General features: G+C 34.9%; 1 protein-coding gene across 1 annotated transcript in view; it reads right to left on the bottom strand.

Annotated features, from left to right (window-relative positions):
* Nucleotides 1–1,699: 1,699 nt before the first annotated feature.
* LOC100368053 (guanine nucleotide-binding protein subunit beta-5-like) overlaps nt 1,700–26,475 on the bottom strand; it is a 33,998-nt gene continuing 9,222 nt past the window's right edge. Inside the window, exons 3-8 of the mRNA XM_002740478.4 lie at nt 7,561–7,637; nt 6,474–6,600; nt 6,202–6,345; nt 5,900–6,040; nt 3,784–3,880; nt 1,700–2,011 (exon numbers count right to left, since the gene is read on the bottom strand). Coding sequence (XP_002740524.2) covers nt 1,833–2,011; nt 3,784–3,880; nt 5,900–6,040; nt 6,202–6,345; nt 6,474–6,600; nt 7,561–7,637 — 765 coding nt within the window. The 3' untranslated portion in view covers nt 1,700–1,832. The remainder of the gene's footprint in view (nt 2,012–3,783; nt 3,881–5,899; nt 6,041–6,201; nt 6,346–6,473; nt 6,601–7,560; nt 7,638–26,475) is intronic.

Consider the following 26,475-nt stretch of genomic DNA (forward strand, 5'->3'; position numbering starts at 1 on the left):
TTGACATAAAAGGTTTTGATTGTGTTTAGAGGTCAGTAACGTGTAATAAAATACGGGATAAAAACCTTAAAATAAAATGTGTGGAAAGGTCCTTTTTTTCAGCCAAAAAAAAACATAATTTCACATTTTAGGTTTTTACTGTATTCTGAGAATGATATTTCACATATTTGCAAAATGTGAATGCAACTTTAATTTAGTAACATTTGCAACAAATAACTGAAATGTAAAAATTTTATTTTATGCAAAATAGCTAAAAAAAACTGTTGCAATTTCATATTATTGTTTAAAGGACGATGGTTTTCACAACAAATTTTGTTTGATATGGGATGAACACGATAACCATCGTTCTTTAAATCTATTTTATATTTCACATTGTGAGTGGAATATGTTGTGGGTTGTCACAATGGTTGCACACATATATATATATAATCTACAGATATATTATTTTACTTTAACTATGCACTGCATTTTTCAAATGAAAATATAATAAAATATGATTAAATTTACATATTTTGCTCATTGCTCAATTGTTCATCACGTACATTTATACCCAATCACATATAACCATCAGATACTGGTCAATTTCACTCCATAAATAAAGTTGATTTGTATAGGTCTGTACACCCAATGATGAAATAACATGACATTAAGTGTGGTAAGTATTTACAAACAATTGTATCCATAATTAACAACAAATAAAGGCAGTCACATGACAAACCACACTCTAGTAGACATATTACAATTACATATCAAAGTTTCATTGCTGATACAGTCATGCTTAAATTAAAACTATATTGCACCTTAATAAATAAATAAATAAATTATTGACAGAACTACTGGTAGTACTGGTAAAAATAGTGCACTTCTAAAATGATTATTATAAATGTTCAAATGAATAAGTACTAAGGAGGAAATTAAATCTGAATTAAAACAGCACAGTTGTCAAATGCATTTTCAACTTTTGCGTATAAAATGTATTTCATGCATGAACAGAATGCAATACAACTGTGACAGTTTAATAAAGACTTACAAATGGTAGACTTGCATCACCTGCCATTGTGAGACAAGCCAGTAATCACAGTAAGTGACATAACAATACAACATGCATTTCAATCCAAAGTTATGTACTCTAGAAAATGAAATAATGCTTCACATGCGACAACAGACACCTATACAAACAAGTCTTGCCCTTCACACAAAACATCACACTTATCAACAATAAATAATTAATCAAGTATCATAATAATAATTATAATAATGAATTTATATTGCATATTCAAGGTATTATATTACTTTGTTTGGGAAAATAAAATCATTCAAAATGTGGGTTCCAGAGAAGTTCAATATTGATAACACCCATACACTGATTAACACTACAGTAACTGATAAAATAGCACCTCTGTCTATGTTTGTGCTGATGAAAAATAAATAGATACACAGTTGAATTATCTAAATCTCTGATTAACTGGGCTCCTTTACATGATCCGTTAGTAATGCACTTATACCTTTTGAAATGGATTATCCAGACTGTTAATTAGACAAATTAACTCTGATACCAGCCTCAGGACAAATGAGGTGACAGTCGAATGTTATTATTGTATGTTTTCAGAATAAGATGACAAACATTTTGAAAAATGATGTACATGGTGTTTAAAAGCAATGTACATCTCAGACAACATATCTGGTAACAGTTCATGGGTGTTTCTGGTAGTAATCAGCTAAATCTCATATAATTCTTGTCATGTGACGCAATGAATTAAAACACACCAACTTGTGATTGCATATGAGGTACAAGAGCTCAGTGACTTTTACCACATGTCAAGTCCATTTTGTTAGGCCCAAACTCTAAGTGTGTAGTCCCAGCTGCCTGTACACAAAGATGTTCCGTCTGGTGATACTGATAGACAACTAACTCTGTTTTCATGGCCATACAATATAGCCAGTCGTATACCCTTTAAAGTATCCCATATATTTACTGTATAGTCATTATAACCAACAAATAATAGACGACCTGCAAGATAAACACAAGTCAAAGCTTGAAAACAAACAGACATATATTAATTCAAATATTGAGGAAAAAATAAAAGTGCTATATAATCGTCATGCCACATTGAGTTTGATATGGGACCCATAACGATGCATGCAATGTCTGTAAAATATATTGTTTGTTTACATGAAATTTGAACTAGCATAACAACGACAATTCTTTAAGCAGAAAAACACCATCTCTAACAGATTATTTCCATTCAACATGATTATATGCAATTTTTGAGCACCCAATGTGGGTGATTCTATGTAACTTACCACTCAAAAAAATCCAGACAAGTCATTGTATGTAAATTACTACTCAAAGAAAAATTCAGACAAGTTGTTGTATGTAAACAAGTCATTGTATGTAAGTTAAATTACCACTAAAAAGAAATCCAGACAAGTCATTGTATGAAACTTACAACTCAAATAGAAATCCAGACATGTCATAGTATGTAACTTACTACTCAAAGAGAAATCCAGACAAGTCATTGTATGTAACTTACCACTCAAAAAAATCCTGACAAGACATTGTACGTAAATTACCACTCAAAGAGAAATCCAGACAAGACATAGTATGTTACTTACCACTCAAAGAGAAATCCAGACAAGTCATAGTATGTTACTTACCACTCAAAGAGAAATCCAGACAAGTCATTGTATGTAAATTACCGCTCAAAGAGAAATCCAGACAAGTCATTGTATGTTACTTACCACTCAAAGAGAAATCCAGACAAGACATTGTATGTTACTTACCACTCAAAAAAATCCAGACAAGACATTGTACATAAATTACCACTCAAAGAGAAATCCAGACAAGTCATTGTGTGTAACTTACCACTCAAAGAGAAATCCAGACAAGTCATAGTATGTAAATTACCAAAGAGAAATCCAGACAAGTCATTGTATGTTACTTACCACTCAAAGAGAAATCCAGACAAGTCATAGTATGTAAATTACCACTCAAAGAGAAATCCAGACAAGTCATTGTATGTTACTTACCACTCAAAGAGAAATCTACACAAGTCACTGTATGTTACTTACCACTCAAAGAGAAATCCAGACAAGTCATAGTATGTAAATTACCACTCAAAGAGAAATCTACACAAGTCATTGTATGTTACTTACCACTCAAAGAGAAATCCAGACAAGTCATTGTATGTTACTTACCACTCAAAGAGAAATCCAGACAAGTCATTGTATGTAACTTACCACTCAAAGAGAAATCCAGACAAGTCATTGTATGTAAATTACCGCTCAAAGAGAAATCCAGACAAGTCATTGTATGTTACTTACCACTCAAAGAGAAATCCAGACAAGACATTGTATGCTACTTACCACTCAAAAAAATCCAGACAAGACATTGTACATAAATTACCACTCAAAGAGAAATCCAGACAAGTCATTGTGTGTAACTTACCACTCAAAGAGAAATCCAGACAAGTCATTGTATGTAAATTACCACTCAAAGAGAAATCTACACAAGTCATTGTATGTTACTTACCACTCAAAGAGAAATCCAGACAAGTCATTGTATGTTACTTACCACTCAAAGAGAAATCCAGACAAGTCATAGTATGTTACTTACCACTCAAAGAGAAATCCAGACAAGTCATTGTATGTAAATTACCACTCAAAGAGAAATCCAGACAAGTCATTGTATGTTACTTACCACTCAAAAAGAAATCCAGAGAGTCATTGTATGTTACTTACCACTCAAAAAAAAATCCAGACAAGTCATTGTATGTAACTTACCACTCAAAGAGAAATCCAGACAAGTTGCTCCAAATAATATACTCTCTTTAGTATAAATATTCACTTCTCTGTCAGCCCTTAAATCATATAACCGACACTGAAATGATAACAACATGGTATAGAATAAATCATCAGAAAATGGCAGAGAAAAAGTAAATGTTTTTTGTTCAATTTGCTTATTGTTTGAATTCAGCGGCATATACATACTGACTCACCATAAACAGCACAATACTCTCCCATAGGGATGTAAGGCACCCAATATTATAATCACTCATTCAGATGAGCCAAATATCACCTTTTCAATAACACACCTCCTCTAATCACCCACATTACGAGTGAAATTTATTAAAGTTTAGTATACCTTACTCGTCTGACTCAGTGCCAATACTTGACTAAGTGCACACTCCCATTTTAGGGGAATTTCTATTTTTGAGATCAGGTTCGGCTAAGTACCCATCCCATCCAAAATGCACCAAATTTGACTGTCTAGTCATAAAACCTAGTCTTTGAGCAATGTTTGACTTTTTCCGAATAACGGTAATCAAATTTATATACCGGTAATACAGCATGGACGTCAACAACTGTAAATATCGTGCCAATGTGTAGACCACAGTTCGTAAACTACACTTCAACAGTAACGTGTTACAGCCATGAACGACGGCAAGTGCTTCCATTAGCAGTTCACCTTACAAAAATTGCTAATTACCAGTTTTTAAGAAAAAATCATTTTCAACAGATTGTTGATAATTCACTTCCACACATTGCGTTACCTGAATGCCTTTGAGAATTCCCTGAGAATTGCATTGGTACAACACTGCATTCTGATTAGTCAATAACAGAATGACCTATCAGGTCAAATCATGCACGAAAATTGCTTTGCATCAACAGTTTGTGTACAATCGAAAAAAATAATGACAAGCAGCCTGTTGGCTGAAATAGCTCCGCTGTTAGCAATGCACATTTCAATTAAAGAACTAAAGATATCATTAGAAAATGAACAGTATGTATAGTATTCAAAGCAACCGGTTTCAACAAGACAAAAATATCACTTTTTACCAAAAATTACAATAATTTTAATCAAAATTAGAGAATTAAAGATATCATTACAAAATGAACAAATCTGAGAGAGGTCCACATGTAGTACCTACATGTATATATGTAATATCAAAGCAATTGGACTTGCGGTTTTTAACAAGAAGTTGAAAATATCACTTTTTACCGAAAATGACAAAAATATTCACCAAAATTAGAGAATTGAAGATATCATCATGAAATGAACAAATTTGAAAGAGGTGCACATTCCTATGAATTTTGATTTTCATTTGTCAAATGAACCTTTTTGTCAAATACAGAATACATATTTTTCAGTACAATTTTCTTTTCTAAATGTGGCTGGATGCAGCGTTTTGCTTTTTATGTACTTTTCATGTATTGTTTTTGATTTGATAACTTAGGACTAAACAGATTTTCAATTGGCTTCAGATCTTGACCAAAAGTGATTTTCTGACATCTTGTTTTCTGTAACGATTTATTGGTAGATTTGCAAATGTGTATCAGACTGTGCAACAGCTCTATGAGTTGGTTTTGAAACCCAGTATAGTATTCCCATGGGATTTGGGAGATACATTACCAAGAATATTACTACAAGATAAATGATTTGCTTCATTGAACACATACAACAATGCATATTTCAACTGAGATCAGTGACCTTTGAATGTGGTTCACCAGTGAAGTAGAAACAGTCAAAATATTTTATCAGATTTTCTCAATTTTTGCATATTTTCATACAGGACATCTGTCATTCATACTAAAAGAAGACTTTATACTGATGAATAAGGTGACCAAGTTTGATAAAGTTAGGGATAGAGTTAGTAAAGTTATTGAAATTTTCCCCTTAATATATCTTTCCATTCTACCTTTGATTATACAGGCAAGGTAAAAATGTGTGTATTATTGTTTTTTAATCATTTCTGTTTTGTTATTGTGAATGTGTCGTGGAAATCAATGACAATGCAACTCATTTTGCAATTTTAATTTTATCAAAGTAGACTAAGCGCCCACCCCCTAGAAACATGAATTTGTGAGCTAATTAGACTGAATGCTAAGTCGGACTTACTGTTGCATCATCAGAAGCAGTGGCGAAGGCATCACCACTTGGAAAAAACCTGACTGCATTGATATCAGACTCATGTCCATCAAATGACTGTACACACTGCCCTGTTCTCATATCCCATACTAATGCTTGCTTATCACATCCCTATGGAAGTAGAACAAATATGTGTCATTATTAGAGGTGTGACTGAATTACATGTATTTTAGCTGATACATATATGATTATCGCAAATAATGGTAAGTGAAGGAAATATTTGATAGAAAGATGATTACCATCAGTAAAGGTAAGTAAAGGACATAACCTACCCCTGATACAAATGTATTTCCTGATTCTGAAGGTGAAAGGTCAAGACTCATGACATCTGCATTGTGCCCATGGAAACTTTGTAATAACTGACCACTTTCTACATCCCACAATGCACATGTACTGTCACCACTTCCTGTTAGTATCTAAAAGAAAGTATACAAGAAATAGTTGATGGAGACGGTGAAAATGATGAAAATACTGACATTCATTAACATTACATGCATGTTAGAAATGAGAATGCATTCATTTTGGGGATGTAGTGGTTACAAACCTGTTGATCTGAATTTGTAAATGAACAACATGACATATAGCTTGTATGCATGGCTACTGTGCGTTTCTTACTGGCAACATCTTCATCTAGACTCAATTGATAAATAGAACATTTATTGTCCAGTCCCCTGCAATGAGATAAAAAGACTTTATTTATAGCTACATCACAGAATGTTCCATATTGCACACCACTGTAGCATGAATTTTTATGGGCTTTGCGTGAGCTGCTGTGGAACACCGGTGAAAACAGCAGAAGTCAAGATAACAGCATAAAATCAACTGAGAGACAAATCTAAACAACCAAATTTATATATGTTGCACATGTATGGATTATGCTGTTATACTGTTCAGGAAAGTCTAAACAACTATCCCAAAGCACAGTTTTCTGAGAGTTTTCAGGCTTTCGTTTCACCACGATGGTTGCCAAGCAGTGAAAATGCCCAGATGTACGCCCCCAAGGATAGGATATACTGTTGAACACAGGAAATACAATAAACCACTCAAAAGATAAAGAATACTGTAGAATACTTTATTTTCGCTTGGAATTTATTTTCGCTATTTTCGCTGAAGGGATGTTTCCGTGAAAATAAAATCCAGCGAATATACTTTTTTTCCTATATTTCACATTAAAGTCATCAAAAATCAGTGAAAATAAATTCCATACAAAACGCCCAAAAAGCCTTTTCAGCGAAAATTAATTCCAGCGAAAATGAAGTATTCCACAGTACCTTATTTGATCTATCAGTAGCACATGTACTTTAATGCATAAATTACATATTAAGTATTTCCATGGCTAAAATGAGTAATATTTTAATGTTTTAGTTTGCGAATGTGAATTTTTATACATATGCATTTATACTGGAGCAAATCTGGCAATCAGAAAATATTTTAGTAGTGAACATTTCATTGGGATACTTAAGCCACTTTTAAAGAATGTCATTCTCCTGAATGCTGTCAAATTACCACAAATTGCAAAAATTTCTTTTGGCAAATATAACAACACATGACATTTTGGATAATTTCGCATAACGCACATAAAAAAGAGTAATGATAAAATGCTGATAACTTAAGATTAGATGTACACTCACCCACAAGCTACCATAGTTCCTGAAGGTGCATATGAACAAGCCATCACCCACGTTGTTGGCATAGTAACAGCATGCTCCTATTATCAAAAATGAGATAAGATTAATACATTATAGTATAATGCCTGCCAGTCTTGACACGTTAACTATGTCTGTAAAAACTTGTGATGTCAACCAAGTCTTTCATACATGTAGCAATGCTAAAAACATTAGCATACTTTATATTCAGACAAGCAATAATATACAGATATTATGAGGAAGCATGAGGAAGCATGATGACAATTCAGCTATTAGGGAAGGTCAATGCAAATGTGAACTGTCTGAGTACATACTTAGCAGTATCCTATTAATAACCTTTATAAATCATTATTGAGCTATCACTTGCAGTATGAAGCATGTAATTGAAAAATGATGGTGAAAGTTATTCAAAGTTTCTCATTATCATTAACTTCCTTTTAAACATGTCCAACATCTTGAAAATACCACATATATTTCCATATATGGAATTTGCATTTTCATATAAGGTAGGATACAGATGCCCTGTGTATTATTATATGAAGATATGGTGGCAGATGTATATTAATAAACAGTGCTTGCAGTGCTTCAAGAAATCAGTTCCAATCAAACAAATATCAAATTAGTTTTCTAATAAAACATACTACTGTAAAATACCTTATTTTAGCTGAAATTAATTTTCACGGAAAAGACATTTTGGGTGTTTTGTATGACATTTATTTTAACTGAATTTCTATGAGTTGAATGTAAAACATAGAAGAAGAAAAAAATACTTTCTCTGGATTTAATTTTCATTGATCATTCCTTCAGCAAAAATAATGAAAATAAATTACTTTACAGTAATTATTGTAAAACTACTTTTAGTACTTACAAGAATCAAACATTCATGAAAGTCATAACATTTTGTAGCAGTGAACAATTTACTGTGGTCGTTTCTTGAAATTTGGTACATATCCATAAACCATAAAATGTACAGTTTACAGAATCTACACTAGTGTTTGTAGCATTTAATTAAAGTAACTAGTCATTGTAAATCATGCTAATATCAAATTTCAGTGAAACTGACTATGGATACCATTTTGTAAAGTTTCTTTTAAAACACATATAATTAATTAAAAAGTACTTTCAACAAAATAATGTCTAATGTATATACCAAGTTTGAACAAAATCCATCTGTAAACAGCTGAGAAATACTTGATTTTGATGATTTTTAGCAAAAAAATGGCCGCCATTCAGCCATTTTGAATCAGATCGTGAAACAAATTGACGTGCATATGTATAATATCATGTATGATGTATGTGTGAAGTTTGATTGTGATTGGTCCAGGCATTTCTAAGATACAGGTTCGGACGCATGCACGGTTGCACACACACAGACACGCACCAACACACGGACAGGCACGCACACACGCACGCAAGTCAAAACATAAGTCCCCTTTTTCGGACTGTGTCCGAACGGGGACTAATAATTTGTTTTGACCAGAGAAATACCCTATCTTAGTGAATACGCTACTGAGAGGGAAAATACGGTACAAAAAAAAAAAAAGCAAAAGCTTCCAGATGTCAACTGTATGCATTTTCTAGATGTCAAATCAAGAATATACAACAGTTGCCAGGCCTTGTTTACTTTAGTGATTCATGCACATGTGTTTTTTATTATGGAATAAATATTGTTTAAAGGCTGAGTTCAAATGGTTTCATACCTACTTCCATAAATCAATTAAACCTGTTCTCAGAATCAATTATGAAGTCAGTAACATAGGTTTCACAGATCTAAATCCTGACAGACCGTACAATTATGAAGTCAGTAACATAGGTTTCACAGATCTAAATCCTGACAGACCGTATAATTATGAAGTCAGTAACATAGGTTTCACAGATCTAAATCCTGATAGACCGTACAATTATGAAGTCAGTAACATAGGTTTCACAGATCTAAATCCTGACAGACCATACAATTATGAAGTCAGTAACATAGGTTTCACAGATCTAAATCCTGACAGACCGTATAATTATGAAGTCAGTAACATAGGTTTCACAGATCTAAATCCTGACAGACCATACAATTATGAAGTCAGTAACATAGGTTTCACAGATCTAAATCCTGACAGACCGTATAATTATGAAGTCAGTAACATAGGTTTCACAGATCTAAATCCTGACAGACCGTACAATTATGAAGTCAGTAACATAGGTTTCACAGATCTAAATCCTGACAGACCGTACAATTATGAAGTCAGTAACATAGGTTTCACAGATCTAAATCCTGACAGACCATACAATTATGAAGTCAGTAACATAGGTTTCACAGATCTAAATCCTGACAGACCGTACAATTATGAAGTCAGTAACATAGATTTCACAGATCTAAATCCTGACAGACCGTACATTTATGAAGTCAGTAACATAGGTTTCACAGATCTAAATCCTGACAGACAGTATAATTATGAAGTCAGTAACATAGGTTTCACAGATCTAAATCCTGACAGACCGTACAATTATGAATTCAGTAACATAGGTTTCACAGATCTAAGTCCTGACAGACCGTACAATTATGAAGTCAGTAACATAGGTTTCACAGATCTAAATCCTGACAGACCGTATAATTATGAAGTCAGTAACATAGGTTTCACAGATCTAAGTCCTGACAGACCGTACAATTATGAAGTCAGTAACATAGGTTTCACAGATCTAAATCCTGACAGACCGTATAATTATGAAGTCAGTAACATAGGTTTCACAGATCTAAATCCTGACAGACCGTACAATTATGAAGTCAGTAACATAGGTTTCACAGATCTAAATCCTGACAGACCGTACAATTATGAAGTCAGTAACATAGGTTTCACAGATCTAAATCCTGACAGACCATACAATTATGAAGTCAGTAACATAGGTTTCACAGATCTAAATCCTGACAGACCGTACAATTATGAAGTCAGTAACATAGATTTCACAGATCTAAATCCTGACAGACCGTACATTTATGAAGTCAGTAACATAGGTTTCACAGATCTAAATCCTGACAGACAGTATAATTATGAAGTCAGTAACATAGGTTTCACAGATCTAAATCCTGACAGACCGTACAATTATGAATTCAGTAACATAGGTTTCACAGATCTAAGTCCTGACAGACCGTACAATTATGAAGTCAGTAACATAGGTTTCACAGATCTAAATCCTGACAGACCGTATAATTATGAAGTCAGTAACATAGGTTTCACAGATCTAAGTCCTGACAGACCGTACAATTATGAAGTCAGTAACATAGGTTTCACAGATCTAAATCCTGACAGACCGTACAATTATGAAGTCAGTAACATAGGTTTCACAGATCTAAATCCTGACAGACCGTACAATTATGAAGTCAGTAACATAGGTTTCACAGATCTAAGTCCTGACAGACCGTACAATTATGAAGTCAGTAACATAGGTTTCACAGATCTAAATCCTGACAGACCGTACAATTATGAAGTCAGTAACATAGGTTTCACAGATCTAAGTCCTGACAGACCATACAATTATGAAGTCAGTAACATAGGTTTCACAGATCTAAATCCTGACAGATCGTACAATTATGAAGTCAGTAACATAGGTTTCACAGATCTAAATCCTGACAGACCGTACAATTATGAAGTCAGTAACATAGGTTTCACAGATCTAAGTCCTGACAGACCATACAATTATGAAGTCAGTAACATAGGTTTCACAGATCTAAATCCTGACAGACCGTATAATTATGAAGTCAGTAACATAGGTTTCACAGATCTAAATCCTGACAGACCGTATAATTATGAAGTCAGTAACATAGGTTTCACAGATCTAAATCCTGACAGACCGTACAATTATGAAGTCAGTAACATAGGTTTCACAGATCTAAATCCTGACAGACCGTATAATTATGAAGTCAGTAACATAGGTTTCACAGATCTAAATCCTGACAGACCATACAATTATGAAGTCAGTAACATAGGTTTCACAGATCTAAATCCTGACAGACCGTACAATTATGAAGTCAGTAACATAGGTTTCACAGATCTAAATCCTGACAGACCGTACAATTATGAAGTCAGTAACATAGGTTTCACAGATCTAAATCCTGACAGACCGTATAATTATGAAGTCAGTAACATAGGTTTCACAGATCTAAATCCTGACAGACCGTACAATTATGAAGTCAGTAACATAGGTTTCACAGATCTAAATCCTGACAGACCGTATAATTATGAAGTCAGTAACATAGGTTTCACAGATCTAAATCCTGACAGACCGTACAATTATGAAGTCAGTAACATAGGTTTCACAGATCTAAATCCTGACAGACCGTATAATTATGAAGTCAGTAACATAGGTTTCACAGATCTAAATCCTGACAGACCGTATAATTATGAAGTCAGTAACATAGGTTTCACAGATCTAAATCCTGACAGACCGTACAATTATGAAGTCAGTAACATAGGTTTCACAGATCTAAATCCTGACAGACCATACAATTATGAAGTCAGTAACATAGGTTTCACAGATCTAAATCCTGACAGACCGTACAATTATGAAGTCAGTAACATAGGTTTCACAGATCTAAATCCTGACAGACCGTATAATTATGAAGTCAGTAACATAGGTTTCACAGATCTAAATCCTGACAGACCGTACAATTATGAAGTCAGTAACATAGGTTTCACAGATCTAAATCCTGACAGACCGTATAATTATGAAGTCAGTAACATAGGTTTCACAGATCTAAATCCTGACAGACCGTATAATTATGAAGTCAGTAACATAGGTTTCACAGATCTAAATCCTGACAGACCGTATAATTATGAAGTCAGTAACATAGGTTTCACAGATCTAAATCCTGACAGACCGTACAATTATGAAGTCAGTAACATAGGTTTCACAGATCTAAATCCTGACAGACCGTATAATTATGAAGTCAGTAACATAGGTTTCACAGATCTAAATCCTGACAGACCGTACAATTATGAAGTCAGTAACATAGGTTTCACAGATCTAAATCCTGACAGACCGTACAATTATGAAGTCAGTAACATAGGTTTCACAGATCTAAATCCTGACAGACCGTATAATTATGAAGTCAGTAACATAGGTTTCACAGATCTAAATCCTGACAGACCGTACAATTATGAAGTCAGTAACATAGGTTTCACAGATCTAAATCCTGACAGACCGTATAATTATGAAGTCAGTAACATAGGTTTCACAGATCTAAATCCTGACAGACCGTATAATTATGAAGTCAGTAACATAGGTTTCACAGATCTAAATCCTGACAGACCGTACAATTATGAAGTCAGTAACATAGGTTTCACAGATCTAAATCCTGACAGACCATACAATTATGAAGTCAGTAACATAGGTTTCACAGATCTAAATCCTGACAGACCGTATAATTATGAAGTCAGTAACATAGGTTTCACAGATCTAAGTCCTGACAGACCGTACAATTATGAAGTCAGTAACATAGGTTTCACAGATCTAAATCCTGACAGACCGTACAATTATGAAGTCAGTAACATAGGTTTCACAGATCTAAATCCTGACAGACCGTATAATTATGAAGTCAGTAACATAGGTTTCACAGATCTAAATCCTGATAGACCGTACAATTATGAAGTCAGTAACATAGGTTTCACAGATCTAAATCCTGACAGACCATACAATTATGAAGTCAGTAACATAGGTTTCACAGATCTAAATCCTGACAGACCATACAATTATGAAGTCGGTAACATAGGTTTCACAGATCTAAATCCTGACAGACCGTACAATTATGAAGTCAGTAACATAGGTTTCACAGATCTAAATCCTGACAGACCGTACAATTATGAAGTCAGTAACATAGGTTTCACAGATCTAAATCCTGACAGACCGTACAATTATGAAGTCAGTAACATAGGTTTCACAGATCTAAATCCTGACAGACCATACAATTATGAAGTCAGTAACATAGGTTTCACAGATCTAAATCCTGACAGACCGTACAATTATGAAGTCAGTAACATAGGTTTCACAGATCTAAATCCTGACAGACCGTACAATTATGAAGTCAGTAACATAGGTTTCACAGATCTAAATCCTGACAGACCGTACAATTATGAAGTCAGTAACATAGGTTTCACAGATCTAAATCCTGACAGACCGTACAATTATGAAGTCAGTAACATAGGTTTCACAGATCTAAATCCTGACAGACCGTATAATTATGAAGTCAGTAACATAGGTTTCACAGATCTAAATCCTGACAGACCGTACAATTATGAAGTCAGTAACATAGGTTTCACAGATCTAAATCCTGACAGACCGTATAATTATGAAGTCAGTAACATAGGTTTCACAGATCTAAATCCTGACAGACCGTACAATTATGAAGTCAGTAACATAGGTTTCACAGATCTAAATCCTGACAGACCGTATAATTATGAAGTCAGTAACATAGGTTTTACAGATCTAAATCCTGACAGACCATACAATTATGAAGTCAGTAACATAGGTTTCACAGATCTAAATCCTGACAGACCGTATAATTATGAAGTCAGTAACATAGGTTTCACAGATCTAAGTCCTGACAGACCGTACAATTATGAAGTCAGTAACATAGGTTTCACAGATCTAAATCCTGACAGACCGTACAATTATGAAGTCAGTAACATAGGTTTCACAGATCTAAATCCTGACAGACCATACAATTATGAAGTCAGTAACATAGGTTTCACAGATCTAAATCCTGACAGACCATACAATTATGAAGTCAGTAACATAGGTTTCACAGATCTAAATCCTGACAGACCATACAATTATGAAGTCAGTAACATAGGTTTCACAGATCTAAATCCTGACAGACCGTACAATTATGAAGTCAGTAACATAGGTTTCACAGATCTAAATCCTGACAGACCGTACAATTATGAAGTCAGTAACATAGGTTTCACAGATCTAAATCCTGACAGACCGTACAATTATGAAGTCAGTAACATAGGTTTCACAGATCTAAATCCTGACAGACTGTATAATTATGAAGTCAGTAACATAGGTTTCACAGATCTAAATCCTGACAGACCGTACAATTATGAAGTCAGTAACATAGGTTTCACAGATCTAAATCCTGACAGACCGTATAATTATGAAGTCAGTAACATAGGTTTCACAGATCTAAATCCTGACAAACCGTATAATTATGAAGTCAGTAACATAGGTTTCACAGATCTAAATCCTGACAGACCGTACAATTATGAAGTCAGTAACATAGGTTTCACAGATCTAAATCCTGACAGACCATACAATTATGAAGTCAGTAACATAGGTTTCACAGATCTAAATCCTGACAGACCGCACAATTATGAAGTCAGTAACATAGGTTTCACAGATCTAAATCCTGACAGACCATACAATTATGAAGTCAGTAACATAGGTTTCACAGATCTAAATCCTGACAGACCGTACAATTATGAAGTCAGTAACATAGGTTTCACAGATCTAAATCCTGACAGACCGTACAATTATGAAGTCAGTAACATAGGTTTCACAGATCTAAATCCTGACAGACCGTACAATTATGAAGTCAGTAACATAGGTTTCACAGATCTAAATCCTGACAGACCGTACAATTATGAAGTCAGTAACATAGGTTTCACAGATCTAAATCCTGACAGACCGTACAATTATGAAGTCAGTAACATAGGTTTCACAGATCTAAATCCTGACAGACCGTATAATTATGAAGTCAGTAACATAGGTTTCACAGATCTAAATCCTGACAGACCGTACAATTATGAAGTCAGTAACATAGGTTTCACAGATCTAAATCCTGACAGACCGTATAATTATGAAGTCAGTAACATAGGTTTCACAGATCTAAATCCTGATAGACCGTACAATTATGAAGTCAGTAACATAGGTTTCACAGATCTAAATCCTGACAGACCATACAATTATGAAGTCAGTAACATAGGTTTCACAGATCTAAATCCTGACAGACCGTACAATTATGAAGTCAGTAACATAGGTTTCACAGATCTAAATCCTGACAGACCATACAATTATGAAGTCAGTAACATAGGTTTCACAGATCTAAATCCTGACAGACCGTACAATTATGAAGTCAGTAACATAGGTTTCACAGATCTAAATCCTGACAGACCGTACAATTATGAAGTCAGTAACATAGGTTTCACAGATCTAAATCCTGACAGACCGTACAATTATGAAGTCAGTAACATAGGTTTCACAGATCTAAATCCTGACAGACCGTATAATTATGAAGTCAGTAACATAGGTTTCACAGATCTAAATCCTGACAGACCGTACAATTATGAAGTCAGTAACATAGGTTTCACAGATCTAAATCCTGACAGACCATACAATTATGAAGTCAGTAACATAGGTTTCACAGATCTAAATCCTGACAGACCGTACAATTATGAAGTCAGTAACATAGGTTTCACAGATCTAAATCCTGACAGACCGTACAATTATGAAGTCAGTAACATAGGTTTCACAGATCTAAATCCTGACAGACCGTACAATTATGAAGTCAGTAACATAGGTTTCACAGATCTAAATCCTGACAGACCGTACAATTATGAAGTCAGTAACATAGGTTTCACAGATCTAAATCCTGACAGACCGTATAATTATGAAGTCAGTAACATAGGTTTCACAGATCTAAATCCTGACAGACCGTACAATTATGAAGTCAGTAACATAGGTTTCACAGATCTAAATCCTGACAGACCGTATAATTATGAAGTCAGTAACATAGGTTTCACAGATCTAAATCCTGACAGACCGTACAATTATGAAGTCAGTAACATAGGTTTCACAGATCTAAATCCTGACAGACCGTATAATTATGAAGTCAGTAACATAGGTTTTACAGATCTAAATCCTGACAGACCATACAATTATTAAGTCAGTAACATAGGTTTCACAGATCTAAATCCTGACAGACCGTACAATTATGAAGTCAGTAACATAGGTTTCACAGATCTAAATCCTGACAGACCGTACAATTATGAAGTCAGTAACATAGGTTTCACAGATCTAAGTCCTGACAGACCGTACAATTATGAAGTCAGTAACATAGGTTTCACAGATCTAAATCCTGACAGACCGTACAATTATGAAGTCAGTAACATAGGTTTCACAGATCTAAATCCTGACAGACCATACAATTATGAAGTCAGTAACATAGGTTTCACAGATCTAAATCCTGACAGACCATACAATTATGAAGTCAGTAACATAGGTTTCACAGATCTAAATCCTGACAGACCGTACAATTATGAAGTCAGTAACATAGGTTTCACAGATCTAAATCCTGACAGACCGTACAATTATGAAGTCAGTAACATAGGTTTCACAGATCTAAATCCTGACAGACCGTACAATTATGAAGTCAGTAACATAGGTTTCACAGATCTAAATCCTGACAGACTGTATAATTATGAAGTCAGTAACATAGGTTTCACAGATCTAAATCCTGACAGACCGTACAATTATGAAGTCAGTAACATAGGTTTCACAGATCTAAATCCTGACAGACCGTATAATTATGAAGTCAGTAACATAGGTTTCACAGATCTAAATCCTGACAAACCGTATAATTATGAAGTCAGTAACATAGGTTTCACAGATCTAAATCCTGACAGACCGTACAATTATGAAGTCAGTAACATAGGTTTCACAGATCTAAATCCTGACAGACCATACAATTATGAAGTCAGTAACATAGGTTTCACAGATCTAAATCCTGACAGACCGCACAATTATGAAGTCAGTAACATAGGTTTCACAGATCTAAATCCTGACAGACCATACAATTATGAAGTCAGTAACATAGGTTTCACAGATCTAAATCCTGACAGACCGTACAATTATGAAGTCAGTAACATAGGTTTCACAGATCTAAATCCTGACAGACCATACAATTATGAAGTCAGTAACATAGGTTTCACAGATCTAAATCCTGACAGACCGTACAATTATGAAGTCAGTAACATAGGTTTCACAGATCTAAATCCTGACAGACCGTACAATTATGAAGTCAGTAACATAGGTTTCACAGATCTAAATCCTGACAGACCGCACAATTATGAAGTCAGTAACATAGGTTTCACAGATCTAAATCCTGACAGACCATACAATTATGAAGTCAGTAACATAGGTTTCACAGATCTAAATCCTGACAGACCGTAAAATTATGAAGTCAGTAACATAGGTTTCACAGATCTAAATCCTGACAGACCGTATAATTATGAAGTCAGTAACATAGGTTTCACAGATCTAAATCCTGACAGACCGTATAATTATGAAGTCAGTAACATAGGTTTCACAGATCTAAATCCTGACAGACCGTACAATTATGAAGTCAGTAACATAGGTTTCACAGATCTAAATCCTGACAGACCGTATAATTATGAAGTCAGTAACATAGGTTTCACAGATCTAAATCCTGACAGACCATACAATTATGAAGTCAGTAACATAGGTTTCACAGATCTAAATCCTGACAGACCGTATAATTATGAAGTCAGTAACATAGGTTTCACAGATCTAAATCCTGACAGACCGTATAATTATGAAGTCAGTAACATAGGTTTCACAGATCTAAATCCTGACAGACCATACAATTATGAAGTCAGTAACATAGGTTTCACAGATCTAAATCCTGACAGACCGTACAATTATGAAGTCAGTAACATAGGTTTCACAGATCTAAATCCTGACAGACCGTACAATTATGAAGTCAGTAACATAGGTTTCACAGATCTAAATCCTGACAGACCGTACAATTATGAAGTCAGTAACATAGGTTTCACAGATCTAAATCCTGACAGACCATACAATTATGAAGTCAGTAACATAGGTTTCACAGATCTAAATCCTGACAGACCGTACAATTATGAAGTCAGTAACATAGGTTTCACAGATCTAAATCCTGACAGACCGTACAATTATGAAGTCAGTAACATAGGTTTCACAGATCTAAATCCTGACAGACCGTACAATTATGAAGTCAGTAACATAGGTTTCACAGATCTAAATCCTGACAGACCGTACAATTATGAAGTCAGTAACATAGGTTTCACAGATCTAAATCCTGACAGACCGTATAATTATGAAGTCAGTAACATAGGTTTCACAGATCTAAATCCTGACAGACCGTACAATTATGAAGTCAGTAACATAGGTTTCACAGATCTAAATCCTGACAGACCGTATAATTATGAAGTCAGTAACATAGGTTTCACAGATCTAAATCCTGACAGACCGTACAATTATGAAGTCAGTAACATAGGTTTCACAGATCTAAATCCTGACAGACCGTATAATTATGAAGTCAGTAACATAGGTTTTACAGATCTAAATCCTGACAGACCATACAATTATTAAGTCAGTAACATAGGTTTCACAGATCTAAATCCTGACAGACCGTACAATTATGAAGTCAGTAACATAGGTTTCACAGATCTAAATCCTGACAGACCGTACAATTATGAAGTCAGTAACATAGGTTTCACAGATCTAAGTCCTGACAGACCGTACAATTATGAAGTCAGTAACATAGGTTTCACAGATCTAAATCCTGACAGACCGTACAATTATGAAGTCAGTAACATAGGTTTCACAGATCTAAATCCTGACAGACCATACAATTATGAAGTCAGTAACATAGGTTTCACAGATCTAAATCCTGACAGACCGTACAATTATGAAGTCAGTAACATAGGTTTCACAGATCTAAATCCTGACAGACCATACAATTATGAAGTCAGTAACATAGGTTTCACAGATCTAAATCCTGACAGACCGCACAATTATGAAGTCAGTAACATAGGTTTCACAGATCTAAATCCTGACAGACCATACAATTATGAAGTCAGTAACATAGGTTTCACAGATCTAAATCCTGACAGACCGTACAATTATGAAGTCAGTAACATAGGTTTCACAGATCTAAATCCTGACAGACCATACAATTATGAAGTCAGTAACATAGGTTTCACAGATCTAAATCCTGACAGACCGCACAATTATGAAGTCAGTAACATAGGTTTCACAGATCTAAATCCTGACAGACCATACAATTATGAAGTCAGTAACATAGGTTTCACAGATCTAAATCCTGACAGACCGTAAAATTATGAAGTCAGTAACATAGGTTTCACAGATCTAAATCTTGACAGACCGTACAATTATGAAGTCAGTAACATAGGTTTCACAGATCTAAATCCTGACAGACCGTATAATTATGAAGTCAGTAACATAGGTTTCACAGATCTAAATCCTGACAGACCGTACAATTATGAAGTCAGTAACATAGGTTTCACAGATCTAAATCCTGACAGACCGTATAATTATGAAGTCAGTAACATAGGTTTCACAGATCTAAATCCTGACAGACCATACAATTATGAAGTCAGTAACATAGGTTTCACAGATCTAAATCCTGACAGACCATACAATTATGAAGTCAGTAACATAGGTTTCACAGATCTAAATCCTGACAGACCGTACAATTATGAAGTCAGTAACATAGGTTTCACAGATCTAAATCCTGACAGACCGTACAATTATGAAGTCAGTAACATAGGTTTCACAGATCTAAATCCTGACAGACCGTACAATTATGAAGTCAGTAACATAGGTTTCACAGATCTAAATCCTGACAGACTGTATAATTATGAAGTCAGTAACATAGGTTTCACAGATCTAAATCCTGACAGACCGTACAATTATGAAGTCAGTAACATAGGTTTCACAGATCTAAATCCTGACAGACCGTATAATTATGAAGTCAGTAACATAGGTTTCACAGATCTAAATCCTGACAAACCGTATAATTATGAAGTCAGTAACATAGGTTTCACAGATCTAAATCCTGACAGACCGTACAATTATGAAGTCAGTAACATAGGTTTCACAGATCTAAATCCTGACAGACCATACAATTATGAAGTCAGTAACATAGGTTTCACAGATCTAAATCCTGACAGACCGCACAATTATGAAGTCAGTAACATAGGTTTCACAGATCTAAATCCTGACAGACCATACAATTATGAAGTCAGTAACATAGGTTTCACAGATCTAAATCCTGACAGACCGTACAATTATGAAGTCAGTAACATAGGTTTCACAGATCTAAATCCTGACAGACCATACAATTATGAAGTCAGTAACATAGGTTTCACAGATCTAAATCCTGACAGACCGTACAATTATGAAGTCAGTAACATAGGTTTCACAGATCTAAATCCTGACAGACCGTACAATTATGAAGTCAGTAACATAGGTTTCACAGATCTAAATCCTGACAGACCGCACAATTATGAAGTCAGTAACATAGGTTTCACAGATCTAAATCCTGACAGACCATACAATTATGAAGTCAGTAACATAGGTTTCACAGATCTAAATCCTGACAGACCGTAAAATTATGAAGTCAGTAACATAGGTTTCACAGATCTAAATCCTGACAGACCGTATAATTATGAAGTCAGTAACATAGGTTTCACAGATCTAAATCCTGACAGACCGTATAATTATGAAGTCAGTAACATAGGTTTCACAGATCTAAATCCTGACAGACCGTACAATTATGAAGTCAGTAACATAGGTTTCACAGATCTAAATCCTGACAGACCGTATAATTATGAAGTCAGTAACATAGGTTTCACAGATCTAAATCCTGACAGACCATACAATTATGAAGTCAGTAACATAGGTTTCACAGATCTAAATCCTGACAGACCGTATAATTATGAAGTCAGTAACATAGGTTTCACAGATCTAAATCCTGACAGACCGTATAATTATGAAGTCAGTAACATAGGTTTCACAGATCTAAATCCTGACAGACCATACAATTATGAAGTCAGTAACATAGGTTTCACAGATCTAAATCCTGACAGACCGTACAATTATGAAGTCAGTAACATAGGTTTCACAGATCTAAATCCTGACAGACCGTACAATTATGAAGTCAGTAACATAGGTTTCACAGATCTAAATCCTGACAGACCGTACAATTATGAAGTCAGTAACATAGGTTTCACAGATCTAAATCCTGACAGACCATACAATTATGAAGTCAGTAACATAGGTTTCACAGATCTAAATCCTGACAGACCGTACAATTATGAAGTCAGTAACATAGGTTTCACAGATCTAAATCCTGACAGACCGTACAATTATGAAGTCAGTAACATAGGTTTCACAGATCTAAATCCTGACAGACCGTACAATTATGAAGTCAGTAACATAGGTTTCACAGATCTAAATCCTGACAGACCGTACAATTATGAAGTCAGTAACATAGGTTTCACAGATCTAAATCCTGACAGACCGTATAATTATGAAGTCAGTAACATAGGTTTCACAGATCTAAATCCTGACAGACCGTACAATTATGAAGTCAGTAACATAGGTTTCACAGATCTAAATCCTGACAGACCGTATAATTATGAAGTCAGTAACATAGGTTTCACAGATCTAAATCCTGACAGACCGTACAATTATGAAGTCAGTAACATAGGTTTCACAGATCTAAATCCTGACAGACCGTATAATTATGAAGTCAGTAACATAGGTTTTACAGATCTAAATCCTGACAGACCATACAATTATTAAGTCAGTAACATAGGTTTCACAGATCTAAATCCTGACAGACCGTACAATTATGAAGTCAGTAACATAGGTTTCACAGATCTAAATCCTGACAGACCGTACAATTATGAAGTCAGTAACATAGGTTTCACAGATCTAAGTCCTGACAGACCGTACAATTATGAAGTCAGTAACATAGGTTTCACAGATCTAAATCCTGACAGACCGTACAATTATGAAGTCAGTAACATAGGTTTCACAGATCTAAATCCTGACAGACCATACAATTATGAAGTCAGTAACATAGGTTTCACAGATCTAAATCCTGACAGACCGTACAATTATGAAGTCAGTAACATAGGTTTCACAGATCTAAATCCTGACAGACCATACAATTATGAAGTCAGTAACATAGGTTTCACAGATCTAAATCCTGACAGACCGCACAATTATGAAGTCAGTAACATAGGTTTCACAGATCTAAATCCTGACAGACCATACAATTATGAAGTCAGTAACATAGGTTTCACAGATCTAAATCCTGACAGACCGTACAATTATGAAGTCAGTAACATAGGTTTCACAGATCTAAATCCTGACAGACCATACAATTATGAAGTCAGTAACATAGGTTTCACAGATCTAAATCCTGACAGACCGCACAATTATGAAGTCAGTAACATAGGTTTCACAGATCTAAATCCTGACAGACCATACAATTATGAAGTCAGTAACATAGGTTTCACAGATCTAAATCCTGACAGACCGTAAAATTATGAAGTCAGTAACATAGGTTTCACAGATCTAAATCTTGACAGACCGTACAATTATGAAGTCAGTAACATAGGTTTCACAGATCTAAATCCTGACAGACCGTATAATTATGAAGTCAGTAACATAGGTTTCACAGATCTAAATCCTGACAGACCGTACAATTATGAAGTCAGTAACATAGGTTTCACAGATCTAAATCCTGACAGACCGTATAATTATGAAGTCAGTAACATAGGTTTCACAGATCTAAATCCTGACAGACCATACAATTATGAAGTCAGTAACATAGGTTTCACAGATCTAAATCCTGACAGACCGTATAATTATGAAGTCAGTAACATAGGTTTCACAGATCTAAATCCTGACAGACCGTATAATTATGAAGTCAGTAACATAGGTTTCACAGATCTAAATCCTGACAGACCGTACAATTATGAAGTCAGTAACATAGGTTTCACAGATCTAAATCCTGACAGACCGTACAATTATGAAGTCAGTAACATAGGTTTCACAGATCTAAATCCTGACAGACCATACAATTATGAAGTCAGTAACATAGGTTTCACAGATCTAAATCCTGACAGACCGTACAATTATGAAGTCAGTAACATAGGTTTCACAGATCTAAATCCTGACAGACCATACAATTATGAAGTCAGTAACATAGGTTTCACAGATCTAAATCCTGACAGACCGTACAATTATGAAGTCAGTAACATAGGTTTCACAGATCTAAATCCTGACAGACCGTACAATTATGAAGTCAGTAACATAGGTTTCACAGATCTAAATCCTGACAGACCATACAATTATGAAGTCAGTAACATAGGTTTCACAGATCTAAATCCTGACAGACCGTACAATTATGAAGTCAGTAACATAGGTTTCACAGATCTAAATCCTGACAGACCGTACAATTATGAAGTCAGTAACATAGGTTTCACAGATCTAAATCCTGACAGACCATACAATTATGAAGTCAGTAACATAGGTTTCACAGATCTAAATCCTGACAGACCATACAATTATGAAGTCAGTAACATAGGTTTCACAGATCTAAATCCTGACAGACCGTATAATTATGAAGTCAGTAACATAGGTTTCACAGATCTAAATCCTGACAGACCGTATAATTATGAAGTCAGTAACATAGGTTTCACAGATCTAAATCCTGACAGACCGTACAATTATGAAGTCAGTAACATAGGTTTCACAGATCTAAATCCTGACAGACCGTACAATTATGAAGTCAGTAACATAGGTTTCACAGATCTAAATCCTGACAGACCGTACAATTATGAAGTCAGTAACATAGGTTTCACAGATCTAAATCCTGACAGACCATACAATTATGAAGTCAGTAACATAGGTTTCACAGATCTAAATCCTGACAGACCGTACAATTATGAAGTCAGTAACATAGGTTTCACAGATCTAAATCCTGACAGACCGTAAAATTATGAAGTCAGTAACATAGGTTTCACAGATCTAAATCCTGACAGACCGTACAATTATGAAGTCAGTAACATAGGTTTCACAGATCTAAATCCTGACAGACCGTACAATTATGAAGTCAGTAACATAGGTTTCACAGATCTAAATCCTGACAGACCGTACAATTATGAAGTCAGTAACATAGGTTTCACAGATCTAAATCCTGACAGACCATACAATTATGAAGTCAGTAACATAGGTTTCACAGATCTAAATCCTGACAGACCGTACAATTATGAAGTCAGTAACATAGGTTTCACAGATCTAAATCCTGATAGACCGTACAATTATGAAGTCAGTAACATAGGTTTCACAGATCTAAATCCTGACAGACCATACAATTATGAAGTCAGTAACATAGGTTTCACAGATCTAAATCCTGACAGACCGTATAATTATGAAGTCAGTAACATAGGTTTCACAGATCTAAATCCTGACAGACCATACAATTATGAAGTCAGTAACATAGGTTTCACAGATCTAAATCCTGACAGACCATACAATTATGAAGTCAGTAACATAGGTTTCACAGATCTAAATCCTGACAGACCATACAATTATGAAGTCAGTAACATAGGTTTCACAGATCTAAATCCTGACAGACCATACAATTATGAAGTCAGTAACATAGGTTTCACAGATCTAAATCCTGACAGACCATACAATTATGAAGTCAGTAACATAGGTTTCACAGATCTAAATCCTGACAGACCGTACAATTATGAAGTCAGTAACATAGGTTTCACAGATCTAAATCCTGACAGACCATACAATTATGAAGTCAGTAACATAGGTTTCACAGATCTAAATCCTGACAGACCATACAATTATGAAGTCAGTAACATAGGTTTCACAGATCTAAATCCTGACAGACCATACAATTATGAAGTCAGTAACATAGGTTTCACAGATCTAAATCCTGACAGACCGTACAATTATGAAGTCAGTAACATAGGTTTCACAGATCTAAATCCTGACAGACCGTATAATTATGAAGTCAGTAACATAGGTTTCACAGATCTAAATCCTGACAGACCGTACAATTATGAAGTCAGTAACATAGGTTTCACAGATCTAAATCCTGACAGACCGTACAATTATGAAGTCAGTAACATAGGTTTCACAGATCTAAATCCTGACAGACCGTACAATTATGAAGTCAGTAACATAGGTTTCACAGATCTAAATCCTGACAGACCGTACAATTATGAAGTCAGTAACATAGGTTTCACAGATCTAAATCCTGACAGACCGTATAATTATGAAGTCAGTAACATAGGTTTCACAGATCTAAGTCCTGACAGACCGTACAATTATGAAGTCAGTAACATAGGTTTCACAGATCTAAATCCTGACAGACCGTACAATTATGAAGTCAGTAACATAGGTTTCACAGATCTAAATCCTGACAGACCGTATAATTATGAAGTCAGTAACATAGGTTTCACAGATCTAAATCCTGACAGACCGTACAATTATGAAGTCAGTAACATAGGTTTCACAGATCTAAATCCTGACAGACCGTATAATTATGAAGTCAGTAACATAGGTTTCACAGATCTAAATCCTGACAGACCGTATAATTATGAAGTCAGTAACATAGGTTTCACAGATCTAAATCCTGACAGACCGTACAATTATGAAGTCAGTAACATAGGTTTCACAGATCTAAATCCTGACAGACCGTATAATTATGAAGTCAGTAACATAGGTTTCACAGATCTAAATCCTGACAGACCGTATAATTATGAAGTCAGTAACATAGGTTTCACAGATCTAAATCCTGACAGACCGTACAATTATGAAGTCAGTAACATAGGTTTCACAGATCTAAATCCTGACAGACCGTACAATTATGAAGTCAGTAACATAGGTTTCACAGATCTAAATCCTGACAGACCATACAATTATGAAGTCAGTAACATAGGTTTCACAGATCTAAATCCTGACAGACCATACAATTATGAAGTCAGTAACATAGGTTTCACAGATCTAAATCCTGAC

The sequence above is a fragment of the Saccoglossus kowalevskii genome, chromosome 13 (genome assembly GCF_978046115.1).
Source record: "Saccoglossus kowalevskii chromosome 13, keSacKowa6.1, whole genome shotgun sequence".
Taxonomy (NCBI): domain Eukaryota; kingdom Metazoa; phylum Hemichordata; class Enteropneusta; family Harrimaniidae; genus Saccoglossus; species Saccoglossus kowalevskii.